Source organism: Trichosurus vulpecula, chromosome 3 (genome assembly GCF_011100635.1).
Source record: "Trichosurus vulpecula isolate mTriVul1 chromosome 3, mTriVul1.pri, whole genome shotgun sequence".
Classification (NCBI taxonomy): Eukaryota; Metazoa; Chordata; class Mammalia; order Diprotodontia; family Phalangeridae; genus Trichosurus; species Trichosurus vulpecula.
In genome coordinates this window covers 132,959,608-132,973,290 of record NC_050575.1, presented here as the reverse complement: position 1 = coordinate 132,973,290, position 13,683 = coordinate 132,959,608, and the positions used below count along the sequence as shown (strand labels likewise).

At 40.9% G+C, this 13,683-nt stretch overlaps 1 protein-coding gene across 1 annotated transcript in view; it reads right to left on the bottom strand.

Moving 5' to 3' along the window:
* Positions 1–1,734: 1,734 nt before the first annotated feature.
* GARNL3 (GTPase activating Rap/RanGAP domain like 3) overlaps positions 1,735–13,683 on the bottom strand; it is a 187,607-nt gene continuing 175,658 nt past the window's right edge. The window contains exons 26-28 of the mRNA XM_036750526.1: positions 13,018–13,233; positions 8,817–8,934; positions 1,735–2,879 (exon numbers count right to left, since the gene is read on the bottom strand). Coding sequence (XP_036606421.1) covers positions 2,708–2,879; positions 8,817–8,934; positions 13,018–13,233 — 506 coding nt within the window. The 3' untranslated portion in view covers positions 1,735–2,707. The remainder of the gene's footprint in view (positions 2,880–8,816; positions 8,935–13,017; positions 13,234–13,683) is intronic.

The following is a 13,683-nucleotide window of genomic DNA, read 5'->3' as shown; positions in this document are numbered from 1 at the left end:
ATGAAAAATGGAAATTCACCTGAGTTACTGAGCTTCAGATTTTTCAGTGCTTTATAACAAAGAAAAGAACCATCCAGAACCTGTAGCCTAAAACTACAGCCCTTGTGCAGCACTTAGTAATTTTATGATTATTCACACACAATTGAATTTAGGTGACCAAGTGCTACGAAAATTTTTGTTTTTGATCACCTGTTGTCTTCTTGGCACATTAATTAGAAATTATGTTTAATGCTGTCTATTTCCTTCTTCCTGCCACTAAAACCTCTCTCATCATGGTGTGCAGGTGATGCTGGATTTTAGAAAACTCTGCCATCTAGAAATGTCCTTCCAAGTTGGAAAGGCGTTTCTTAAGGGCCCAGCAACAGATATAGGACCAGCCAAACTGATGGGAGAGAGGCTCAGCACCAGGGGTTGGCCATTAATTGAGGAATGTTTTTGGCCACAGCAATTACAAGAGCTAATGGATCAGTTGCTATATTGGCTTTCAGGCTGAACTGAAGCCCAAATAAAAAGAACTCTTCAGGTTGGTTTTGCAGTATGAGGGGTAACAATCTGCATTGATGCAGGGAGAACCACAAGGATGAAATAATGGATTCTTAAAATAAAGACATATTAAATTCTTCTCTTAGATACTGGAAATAAAACAATCTCAATTTATTATGTTAGCTATTACTATAGCTTAAAGTATCTATTCCAAGTTTTTTTTTTTTTTTTGGTAGCTCCTTATGGTTCTTGTGTCTGTAATCTTCACTGTGTGAAAATGGCTAGGGATGAAAACAGCTTATCACGTGTATGGTGGCCTCCTTCTGGTTTTCTTCCTCTGCATTACGCTCAACTTCCCTCCCCCTTGTGTACTTCTCTCTGATTGCTAAATGCTTCTTTGAATTTGTGACTCCTTCTCAAATACTCTGGCTCATCTGACGCTTATGATCCCTCCATGGAAACAACCTTTAGCAATTGCTCGTTCTTACATATCAGAATGAGGAGAAGCCAAAGTAGGAAAAATGACAGGATGAAGAAGACAAAAACAAGCTTATCATGTTTAGAAAATAGTTTTTAAAAACTATGATATAAAATAGGAGTAGGGGAGGTGAACAGAAAATGATGGGATACCTTTGGAGTATAAATGCTCCAAGAGCTAATGGATCAGATCCTATTTTGGCTTTCAGGCTGAATCGATGCCTAAGTAAAAGAACTCTTCTCCTTGGTCTTGCCTTTGAAATGATTCTTTTCAACCATCATTCATCCTCTGCCAAACAAAAATCTGGCCTTTCTTCTGAGGTTTAATACTGAGCTCATCATGCAGAGGTAAGAACCTTTCCAAGTAATCCATAGTATGCAAACTAGGGAGACAGTATTGATGTTGCATGTTTCCTTTCTGTTTTTATATTAAGGCTGTATCTCACAGGTTAGTGGGCTAAAAAAAAACACTGTCATAGCCTGAACTATAAAAACTGTAAAATCACTGACCTGTTACGTTTCATTGAATCAATATATAAAGTAGGAAATCACCCTTTAGAGCTAGGTTCAGTGTGGTATAGACTATATCACTCACGATATAGGTGAATAGCAAAGCTCCACATGCACAAAAAAGGGAAAGTAATCGGATGTACTGAAATCAAAGGGTTGTAAGACTGTGCTTGATGGGAAATGAGAGAAATCTGCCAACAGAATTGGAGAACTAAGGGGAGAGAGCACTGGGTAGTGGGGAGGGTCAAGAGGGAATCATCAAACTTTTATAACCAAAAAGCTCATGTATATTTTAACTCCACCTCTACATTATAATGCAGTCTTCCAAGGTAAAAGGCTGAAATTTCACCATGAAATTTGTTATAACAGCCCAGCCCCAAATTGTTCTTAACCTCTTATGCTAAGCTAGGGAGGAATGACAAAGTTATACATCTTTGCATGCATAAGTGGCAGGTCCACCTTTTGGGTGGCAGTTCGTGAAAAGACAAGAAAATATGCACAATATTTCAAGATGACAGGTGTTTTTTGTGACATTCTGATTTAAAAATAAAAATAAATCTAACATAAAAGACAAGGACACTAAAGGAAGGAAATCATAGTGTCTCTTGTTTTCAACAAATTCTCATTCTTCTGCATATCAGGAAGGCTACCTCTGAAATTCAGCCAATCAGCTTCCCTCTAAAGAGTGGGTACAGAACTAGCAGAACAGGAAAACAACTGGTCACACCTTTGTGTAACCACAAATCTTCTTTATATCTCATCACAGCGAAACTGAGTTATCAATAGGAGCAGGATTTCTTGGTTACAGGAAGCAAAGCTAAAGAAAATCCTTATCTGTAATAAAATCAAATGACTTCTTTATAAAATATTTCTACGAAATACTTATAACGTGAAATAAATTAGAATTGTAATGAAAAATAATTATCTAAGTATTTCAAATATAAGAGGTTTGAGGTAAAGAAGAATGAATACTTTTATTTTATTAAAAGTTTCAATCTAAAACCTCAATGAAATCTACCACCTTTATTCCAAGAGGGGCTGATGGTACTTGAACTGGGAAAGCAAGGCTCAAGATGGCACCAAATGTTGAAGAGTTACCCAAACTGGCCTAATATGCAGAACAGTTGGTCCAATAGATCAATGACCGATTTTCCTCAGGAAGTGGTGTCAAAACTTTCCTAGAGAGTATAAACTGCTGTAAGAAAAATAAAGATGGCAAATATGGTTAAGATTGTCTTTACTTCAAGTCAATAAAATCTTCATCAAAGGAAGCTGTGAGCTGAAATGGGCTTCCAGAGGGTGGACTCTCCTCTCTAGTGGCCAGAGTATCAGGATCTGAACTTGTAGAAAGGAGACGCCCATCAGAGCTGTCTTCAAAAACAGGTCTTTCAAAAGAGCCTGATAGGATCCTATAAGAAAAGAGAGAAAAATTACTGTGCAAAATAAGTGATTGGGTTAAGGTAGCTTTTAGCTTCCTCATTGGGGCACGATGGAGTGGGGGACTGCTGTCTTAAAATTGCCATGTTAAGAAATCAATTTTTTTTCCTCATCCAATTCTATAATAATTGCTGTCATTGACACTGAATTTAAGACATTCACGTACTTTACATACATTCTTTCGTTTGAATCTCACAATGACCCTATGAGGTAGCTACTACAGTATCCCCATTTACAAAAGGAAACTGAGGCCTAGAACAGTTAACTGACTTGTCCATGCTTACACTAGTGTCAGATGTAGCATGTGAATCTGGTTTTATGAGTCCAAGTCCAGGAGTACACACTATGCCTCACTGTTTCACCAGCCCAACCAGCTCTGGAAGTGTGCCAAGTAGGGTCCAGTCCATAAACGACACTGACCTCGTAACAGTCTGATGTATATGCCACGATTATGCAGGAGGTCACATGGAATAATTTTAGAGAAGATCTGCACTGAGATCCAATGTTTATGACTGTTCCATGTTCTTCCACCCCTTTACTCAGCCACAAAGATGCAGGGGAGGGGTGGACAGTGGCTTAGCAATGATGGAACCTACCAGCTCTGAGTTAGATTTAGGCTCAGGGTAAGGAAAAACTTCCTAACTATTAGAACTATCCAAAAGTGGAATGTGTTGCCTTGGGAAATGTACTTGTTCCAATTTATCACTGATCCTCCTAAAATAAGCTGTCCAGAGCTGCCCACAAACCCAGAAGGGCTCTAACCTGGACAGAGTATAGCAGGACACTTCCCTTAATGCAGTTAAAAATTAGCTGTCATGTGACATACTGAACTTCTAGTACACTAAAACCCCTAGACTGTTTTTCAGATAAACTGTGGTCTGCCCATGCCTCCCACATCCTATCTTTATGCAGTTGGGTTCTTCACCCTTGGCCGTTGGAGCATGCACAAGGGCTGTAGCAGGCCCAAGTGAGGTCCTTGACACAAGCGCATACTGTGCATGCTCTCTCACACAGAGATTAACCTATTCCTGACCTGAGGTCATCATACATCTTAGGTAATTATAGTTTAAGTCTTGCAAGACCAATGACTGAAGTGTTATGACACGAATTGTATACCACCCAAGCAGGTATTCCTGGGTGCACATAGTCAGGATGCACAGGAAGGAGTTCCATGGAAACTGGTTACCATTCATGTGTCGGGGCCAGTCAACTTCATGGAAGGTTCTCGATCATGAAGGTTCTTGATCAGAGAGGTGAAGGTGTGTAGCTGTGGAGGTAGTAGCTGCTACAGTAGTAACTAACTGGAGAGATACCCATTTCTGGGTCACAGAGCAGATTCCTTGTTGCGGTAAGAGGAAGAAATAAAGGAGGCAGCCAGGCCAAAGTAGTCAGGGACAAAGCCAGGAGCAAAGTCTGAGATAGATCCATTAGGCAGATTTCAAGAGAGGGGAACTAGACTGGGGTTGTAGGAGGGGGTAGAAACAAAGTTGACCCACAGATTCACAGCCACCAGAACTGACAGTTTGACTGCTTCCACCCCAGGGCCATCAGCTTGGCTATTTTTCCCTTTCTTTTTGTTATCACAAAGAATGTTACTATGGATATTTTGTTATATATAGGACCTTTCTGTCATTGTCCTGCTTGGGGCACGTGTGGGATGTCAGGTAAAAGAGTATAAACAATTTGGTGACTTTAGAGGCAGTGACAAAGTGGACACAGCGGACAAAGTGCTAGGCCTAGAGATAAGAGGACCTGAGTTCAGATCCAGCCTCAGACGTTGATTAGCTGTGTGACCCTGGGCAAGTCATTCAACCTTTGCTCATTTTCCTCAGCTGTAAAATGGTGGCGATAGCAATAGCACCTATCTTACAAGATTGTTGTGAGGATCAATCGAGATATTTGTGAAGCACTTAGCACAATGCCTAGCACACAGTAGGTGCTTATCTTTCTGTAGCCTTTCCAACATTGATGGTTTCTATTTTTTTATCATTTTGGGCAAATTGATGGGTATGAGGTGAAACCTCAGAGTTCTTTTAATTTAGATTTCTCATTATTAGTGATTTGAAGCAATATTTTGTATAATTGTTGATAATTTGCTTTTATTCTCCTGAAAACTAATATGAATATCCTTTGACCACTGAAAGGATAGTTTTGAATGTACTTTAGAGACAGGGCTATTGGTCACTCTGTGAGCTACTCAACATCTCTACCCTTGTGGATAGCTATCAATATCTATATCTCTGACTAAGAAGGAATGATATTTCCTTCCTCAGGTTTTTCATAGTAATTTATCTGGACCTTTCCTTTGCATTTATTCCATACTCCCATGTATTATAGTTAATTGTATACCTATCTTTCCCTCTTTATTAGATTATTAGCTCTTTGAGAACAGAGTCTAGGTCTTATTTTTTTTTAATTTCCAGTAATGAGCAGAGTGGCTTGCAGACTGCCGGTAAAGTCCCATGTTAGTTAACTTGAAAAAAATGTGAATTTTTAGGGTGTTCAGACATTGTACTGTCCTAACACATTGAAATTTACAGATTTGGGAATACTGCTACACACAGCACTTAATACTGTTGCATATAGCACTTAATAAATATTTGTTAAGTTTCATAATAATAGATTCTGGAGTTTACATCTAATACCTTGGTCCAGTCAATTCTTCACCCTCTTTGACTTTCATGAATGCCATCTTCACCAGCCTGGCCATTCGCAGGCTTGTTCACCTCAACACCGCTAATTATAGCTCCACATCCAAGGTTCTGATCTCTGAAATCATTTTCTCTGATCACAATTTCCTGTTCTATTTCTCCCACTTCACTTCTCATGAATCTATTCATCAAATTCATCTTGACCTCCTGCCCCTCAATCCCTCTTTGTTCTCGCCATCCACTATCCCTCTTCAGGCTTCACTTTACTCCCTTCACAGTCTTGATTCTATAGTCAGACACTTAAACCACACACAGTCCTCTACCTTTGAATCCCTACCATGAACCTGCAATCTCTTTTTCTCTAACCAGGTACTTGTCTGTTTCTGTCTTATAAATCCTTAACTCTAGGTCACCTTATAATTTGCTTTTTCCGCCCATGGATCCACTTCATCTCAGTAATCACTTCAGGGTGAAGTCATGTGATCACACCAAGTCCATAACATACTGATTGTATCTAACTTTAACCCGACCCTTGTTACTCCTGTTAATCCTGGATTGATTCTCCAGTAGTTATTCCAGACCTTCTACTCTCTTTTTTTTTTGTCCTCAACTCTACTTCCACAGTCCTTTTTCTCAGATGAACTTGCCTCCTATTTTACTAAGAAGACTGAAGCCATACAACATGAGGCCCTTCATATCCCTTTCTTTCTACTGTAAAAGCCATGTCTATATTCCCCTCATCTTCTTCCTTCTTCTTTCCATTAGACTCTCTGAGTGGAGGGACTGGGTTCTTGTTTTTTTTGTTTGTTTGTTTGTTTTTGTTTTTTTTTTGCTGGTGATGGTGGTGTTTTTTGCCTTTCTTTGTATCTCTAATACTTAGCACAGTTCCTGGCACTTAGTAGACTCTTAATACATACTTGTTGATTGATCTCTGACTTCATAAAAACATAACATCAGTAGAGAATATCCTGGGACAGGACATTAGAATAGGAAGAGACAGTTAACCCAAGGAGGCTTCCCATATGACGAATTACATCCTAAGATATGAAATGCTTATATAACACTTGGTCAGTAACTGTCATTGTTCTAAGACACTTAACCATTACACAGTGATTGGATGATGTCCCTTGGTGTGCTTTAGCAGTATACTGGAGACTATACCTTCCTTCCACTATTCTTCTCCATCCCCCAAAAGGCTGAGATCTTCAGTTTTTGCATAAAATGTGAGAATAAAGAATAAAGGTTGTGTATGCTAGATGCAGAAATACTGGCCCCAGCACCAGGGTGGTAAGAGGTGGGGTGGGGAAGGAGGCAATTTCTGTTCATCTTACTCAAGAGTATCTGGTGATGCGTTAATAACAAATATCCTTTGCCTGGGCACCTTGTCTTTTTATTGTACCAATCACTCTAAGTAAAATTACTTTTGCTTTAATTGGGTATATATACTTATTCTTTTGTGAACTATAGATTCCATCCAATAGAAGACTTACAAATTTACTTATTCAGCCCTGATTTGTCTTATGGGCTCAAATTCTCCATTTCCAACTGAAAGTTTGGAGGTTGCCACCTAGATATCCTCCTGCCAACATCTTAAATTTTGCATGATCAAAACAGAATATATTGTTTGTCCCCTGGAAACTTACCACTTTTTCTAACTTTCCTAATTCTGTTTATGGCGATGCTATCTTCCCAGTCATTCAGGTTCAAAACATCAGTCATCTTTGATGACTCACAGAATCTAAAATTCACAGAATCTAAGAATGGGAAGAATTGTCTCCTTTCTCTACGTCTTTGATTTCCCACTCTCTCACCACCTCTCTCCCACCCCCATCCAATCTGTTGCCAAGTCCTGTAGATTTTACCCTCATAATACCTCTTGCATATGCTCCCTTCTGGCTGACACTGCCAACATGCTGGTATAGTTCCTCACCATCTCAAATCTGAACTACTGTTAACAGTCTGCTAATTGTTCACCCTCCTTCAAGTCTTTTCTCTATCACCTACAAGATTAAATATAAAGTCCTCCATTTGGCATTCAGAAAACTTCACAACCTAGCCTCTTCTCCTTTCAGTCTTACCTCCCTCTCCCCTATCACAGTGGTCCAGTGACACTCTCCTTGCTGCTCCTTGCACAAGCCTTTCCCCCTTCAGGGTCTGTGCATTTTCATTGGCTGTCCCCCAGGCCTGAAATGCTCTCCCTCCTCATCTTGGCCTCATGGTCTCCCTGACTTCCTTCAAGTCCCATCTAAAATCCCATCTTCTACAGGAAGCCTTTCCTTACTCCCCCTTAATGTGAGTACCCTCTCTCTGTTGATTATCTTCAATTTATCTTGTATGTATCTTGTTTGTATGTAGTTGTTTTCATGTTGTTTGCCTTGTTAGACTGTAAGGGACTATCTTTTGCCTTTCTTTCTATCACCAGTACCTAGTGTAGTGCCTTGATACCTAGTAGACACTTCCTCCTTAGTGACTGATACCCTCTCATCAGCTCTGGTGGCTTGAATTACCATCTCAATGCAGATGACTCTAAAACTACATATATCTCGCTTTTATCTCTCTCCTGTGCAGCATGGGTATCTCACCCAGATGTGCTATTGGAATCTCAAACTCCACATACCCCAAATGAAACATTTTTTTCCCCTGCTAAACCAACCCCTCCTCCAAACTTCCCTATTTCTGTTGAAGGAAGTATCATCCTACCATAACCCAGGCTCACAATCTCAGATTCATCCAGAACTCTTTCCTCTATTCCACTTGTCACATGCAGTCAGTTGTCAAGTCTTGTGGCTTGTGTCTCTATATCCCAGCACGTGAGCTCCTTGGTTTTTATTTTTGCATTGGTGTCCCCAGCACCAAGCACATAGTAGGTATTTAATTAATGTCTTGGGCAGCTAGATAGAGCACCAGGCCTGGAGTCAGGAAGACCTGAGTTCAAATCCAGACTCAGACACGGAATGCCTTTCTGACCTAGCCTGCCCAGTTGCCATGGTGAATGTGGAGGTAGAGGGGAATAGAGTTAGACTTGAATTAGTATCCTTGCAAATAGGAAATGTTTCATTTATGTGTTTTTTTTGTCCCTAGAACCTAGTACATCACCTGGCACACAGAGTAAGAGCTTGACAAATGTTCGATTGATTTTTAACTTTAGGAATTGTATCATTTAAGTAACATTGTTGTTGCATTTTAAGGTCCATGAGTGCCTTATTTCATTCTAATCCCAATACTAAATCATTGGACTGGCCCAGAGTATCAGGTTACCTGTCGCTGCTTGTTGACCTCACTGCTCCCTGCTTGGGCTCCCCTTCTAGCTGCTTTCGGGATGTTGTTTTCTGCTTTGGTGCTCCTTCAGACCTGGGTCCTACTTCATCGGAGAGGCCTAGACCCAGGGGGAAAAGATTAGTTCAGAGGAACACAGAAATATTCTCAGGATCAGGGTTACAACAGGATCCTTGATCAGAACCCAGGCCAACGACTACGGAGTTGACAAATAACATTTGATTTTCTCTGATTAGTACTTGTGTATTAGAAGAATGACAGGTCATTGGCTCCTAAGTGGCTTGCCTGAGTAAGAGCTAGGGAGACTTAATTATCTTTAAAATATTGCCAAAACAACTCTGCAGGCCCTCATATACATTCACAGGCGTTTCATTGCTCCATTCTCCCTTTTCACCTTACCACAAAGGAAAGGAAAAGCATAGCTATATTAGTCCAAGATTGAAGGATGCCTTCACCAGACAACATTGTGGGCTGTCATTATCATTGGCAAATATTCCACTGCTTCTCTCTCTTCTCTCCTTTCATAATCATAAAAGTCTAGATGTTCAGTAACAGAGTTACCTAATCCGGGTCCAGGCTACCTGGCCCAGAGCTGCCAAGGCCAGATCATAGTCACCCAGCCCAGAACTTGAACCAGACCCAGTGACCCAGGCATTTTCCCTGTCTTCTTCACTGCCCACCTCCCCAACTCTCCTGTGTTTGAAGAAAGACTATGCTGAGAATACTGATGCCCCTTCTTTGCCTCAACCAATTCAACAGTCCTTCCACACAACATTTTCATGGGAAGGGTTCCCAAGCAGTTGGTACTTCCCTTTATTTTCTGGCTCCTGTTTTCTCCTGCTCCCCTAATGCTTGCGCTTGAGAGTTACTGTTTGCTGGCAAAAATACCTCTCTAACATTCTCGTCTCTATCCAGTCTCAACTCTACCACTCCCATGCCTTTTCCTTTTATTGTAGTCCCTAGAACATCCACCACATTATTAACAAGTTTTCCTTCATCCTAGAACTTCTCCTTTCACGTTCTTCCCATCTTCTTGTTCTCATACAGCTTTCTCCAGAAGAAACTGCATCCCTGGCCACCTTCTTTAGAGTTAGTTGTTCTTTACTCTCCAAAACACTGGGCCAGAAGAAGGAACGGGCATATACTTTGCTTCCTGTGGCTGTCTCAAGCCCATTCTTCTGTTATTACTTTGTATCCTTCCTTCATGGTTAACTGCATCCACCTCTAACATTCACTCCAGAGACTTATGGCTCTAAATCTATTGGCTTCCAAGCTATTTCTTTCTTACAAGGTTCAGTACCTGGGTCTCACAGTCCTCCTCTCCTCTCTAACCATTTCTCTCATACTTGGAGACTTCAATATACACGTTGATATCGCCTCAAACATGTCTCCCCCACCCCAGTTCATTCACCTCTTTAATTTCTACATCTTTTCCTCACCACAGCTACCCATCTATCTTGCTATCAACATAAATAGTAGAAGCTCCATGATTTTGGACTTCGAAATATCCTTTTCTGATCATTATTTGTTATCCATTCATTTCTCCCTGGCCATATTCTTCTACTCTTCATCCTCTCAGTCACCTTTAGTCATTCCACACAGCTTCTGGTTCTTCTGGTCTTACTTTCCTACCTCAACAGCCTTAAAGCAATAATTAACCAATTCAATTATACATTGTGCTCCACCCTTGAATGCCTCGACCCTTTGTCATCCTGCCATTTAGGTCCAGCCCATCCTTTGTTTCTCCAGCTAAAAGTCTTCTTGTCTCTCTGGTGTGGCTGTACTGCCAATAGGAGTCAATGTTATCTAATCTCTACTGGGCCATATTCCCTCCTGATTCACCTTCTGCTCTGGGGATCCCAATCCAGCTATTCCAAATCTTCTCTTATCAAGTACCTGAGGCACCACCCCTCCCCCCCATCCAAATGATCTTGACTGAGAAAACAGGCCATCTAATGGGCTCCCTCAACTCCCCTTCTTCACCTTCTATACCTTTACCAATCCTCCACTTCTTTGTTGCTATCTTTGAGGAGAAAATGACTTTTCTATTTACCAAAGCCTAAACCTTTGTGCCCTCAATACACTCCCACTTCCTCTCTGGGAGCCTACCCCACCATTCATATATTTTTCTAGGTCTAGGTCTCTCTTATCTCCAAACTCTCCTTATTTACTACCTACTTCCCCAAGGCCTATAAGCCTGGTGAAGTATTCCTCTTATTTAAAAAAACAAACAAACCACACCTTTCACTTGACTTTCCCCCTACCCTCAGAAGGGTATCTCTTCTCCCTTTGACTGCCAAACTGCTAGAAAGAGTCACCTACACTTATCAACTTCTCTTCCTCACCACTTGCTTCACAATCCTTGCAGTCTAGTCTTGCTTCTGTTCCCAACACTTTATTAAAACTGTTCTCTCAAAGGTTAACAATGAGCTCTTAACTGCTAAGCTTGGTTGCCTTTTCTCAATCCACATGCTCTTTAATGTGTCTTCAGCTTTGGACACTAATGATGGCCTCTTCTTTCTCCCTTGTATTCCATGCTATTACTTTCTCCTGGATTTTCTTCTACCAGCCTGACCACTCCTTCTCAGTCTTGTTTGCTGGATTATTATTAATTTCCTACCCCAAGGTTCTATCCTGGGCATCCAGCCCTTATCTTTGCTCTGAACTTAGGCCTTCCTGCATTTAATTTAACAAGCATGAAATATCAATTGCCTGCTGGATACTTCTACCTGGATGAGTCATTTGTATATCAGACCTAAAGGTTCCAAAGCAAGACTCATCATCTTCTTTTCTGAATCCAACGTTTTCTTCAAAGTCCCTTATTGCTTTTGAGGGTACTAATGCCAAATATGTAACCCTAAAGTCATCCTTGATTCTTTCCTTTCCCTCACCCCTTCCCATCTCCAATCAGTTGATACATATCATTGATTCCAAATTCATCACTTCTCTTGCAGCTACCCCCTTCTCTCCACACACATAGCCATGACCTTATTTCATGTACTTATCACCTGATGCTTGGTAGACAGACAGCATGATACAGTGGATAATATTGGACTTGGAACCTGAGTTTGAATCCCAGCTCTGCTCTATAACCTCAGATGAGTCACATAACCTTTCTGGATCTCAGTTCCTTCCTTCTTTGTAAGATTAGAGAGTTGGCCTTGATGGCCTTTAGGGCTCTCTTGAGCTCTGAATCTGTGGTTTTATGACCTGGACTGTTGAAACAACTTAACTGGTGTCCTTGTTTTCACACTGTCCCTCCCTCCAATCACCCACCTCATAGCTGCCAAAATCATCTTTGAAGGGCACAGACTTAGCCCTATCACTCTTCTATTTAAAAACCTCCCCTGGCTCCCTCTGTGTGTAGGGCCTCCATAATTTGGCTTCATCCTGCCTTTCCAGCCTCATTTCATATTCTCCCTTCTGCCCACTCAACGTTTGTGACAAACTGGACTCCTGGCTGCTGCTCCCTAAACCAGACAGTCAAGTCCTAACCTCTGACTGTTTTCCCAGGCCTGGAGTGCAGCCCTTTTTAATTGTCTTCCTCTTGGGAGCCTTATGGGCTTTCAAGTCTCAACTCAGGTGCTATCTCTGGATGGTCTTCCTTGATCAAATGATCATTAGAAGATCATTGCTCTAGAGCCTGAAGGAACCTTCGTGGTCACTAAGACCAGCTTTCTAACTGTACAGATGAGGAAGAAAGAGAGACCCAGACAGGTTATCTAGGGTAAAAGCCTCGTTCTACCCCTGAGAACAAGGCAGACTCAGGGAGGTTGAGCGACCTGTCTAAAGTCATGAGGTGACCTTGGGTGAACCAGCCTGGATTCAAATCCAGGTCCTTTGACTCCACATCTAGAGCTCTTTCCTTTACATCCCGTTAGTGTTCTCTCCTCATAGCCTCCAAACTATGTTGTATTTACTTCTCTGTGAACATGCTGTGCCTCCCCAGGAGAAGGTAAGATACTTGAGGGCAGGACTGTCTTATTTTTGTCTTTGTTTCACCAGTGTACAGTGACTTGTGCATAGAAGGTGTTTAGTAAATATTTACTGAGATGAATTAAACCAGCTTTCTGATTAGAGAAATTTACCTTTTCACCCTTTATTCACAGAAGGATGACTGATGTAAAAAAAAAATCACTGGTAGATTTTAAAATAAAGATGCTACAAATCCACAGGAAATTACCCAGTAGTTCTCTTCGTGTCCTACTTGCTATTTCTTTAATTTCCATCCGAGACAGGGATAAAGAGTGAGTGACAGGAATGGCTGCTATGCCAATCCCCACTGACGTTGGGGTCGTGATGACCTTGGGTACTAAGGGTGACTTGAGAGGTCGCTCAATGCTTCTGCCAACAAGGTTTCTGAGAGGAATCTTGTATAAGTTTTTACATGGAACATCACCTAAAATGTAATTAGGAAAAACAAACAGAGATTTCAGTAAATATATATTTTAAATGAACAACACTTCAGGAAAATACACACTCCATGGGCTAAATATTTAAAAGAAAGAATATCATTATTAATATTATAATTATCTTCTGAGTCTTGAGTGGCATGATAGTAAAAAAGGAGAGTTGTTCATGGTATCTCGGTTTTCTTTTAGTGGTATTTTCGGTAGACAATCCATTTAGCCCAACAAGATTACCCCAGGGAGTAACAGGAATCTTGCTCCTATCACAGTTCTTCAGGGAATTATTTTCTTCTTAGTGGGCTATTCTGGCTTTTTCCTTTAGAGTATCTGAAAGAATGATAAGAACAACTGAAGAACTGTGCGTAATGAATCAGGTTCCAAAGGATAGTGATAGTGGAGCATAGCACCATCACCTAGAGCTGGAGGGGACCTCAGAAACC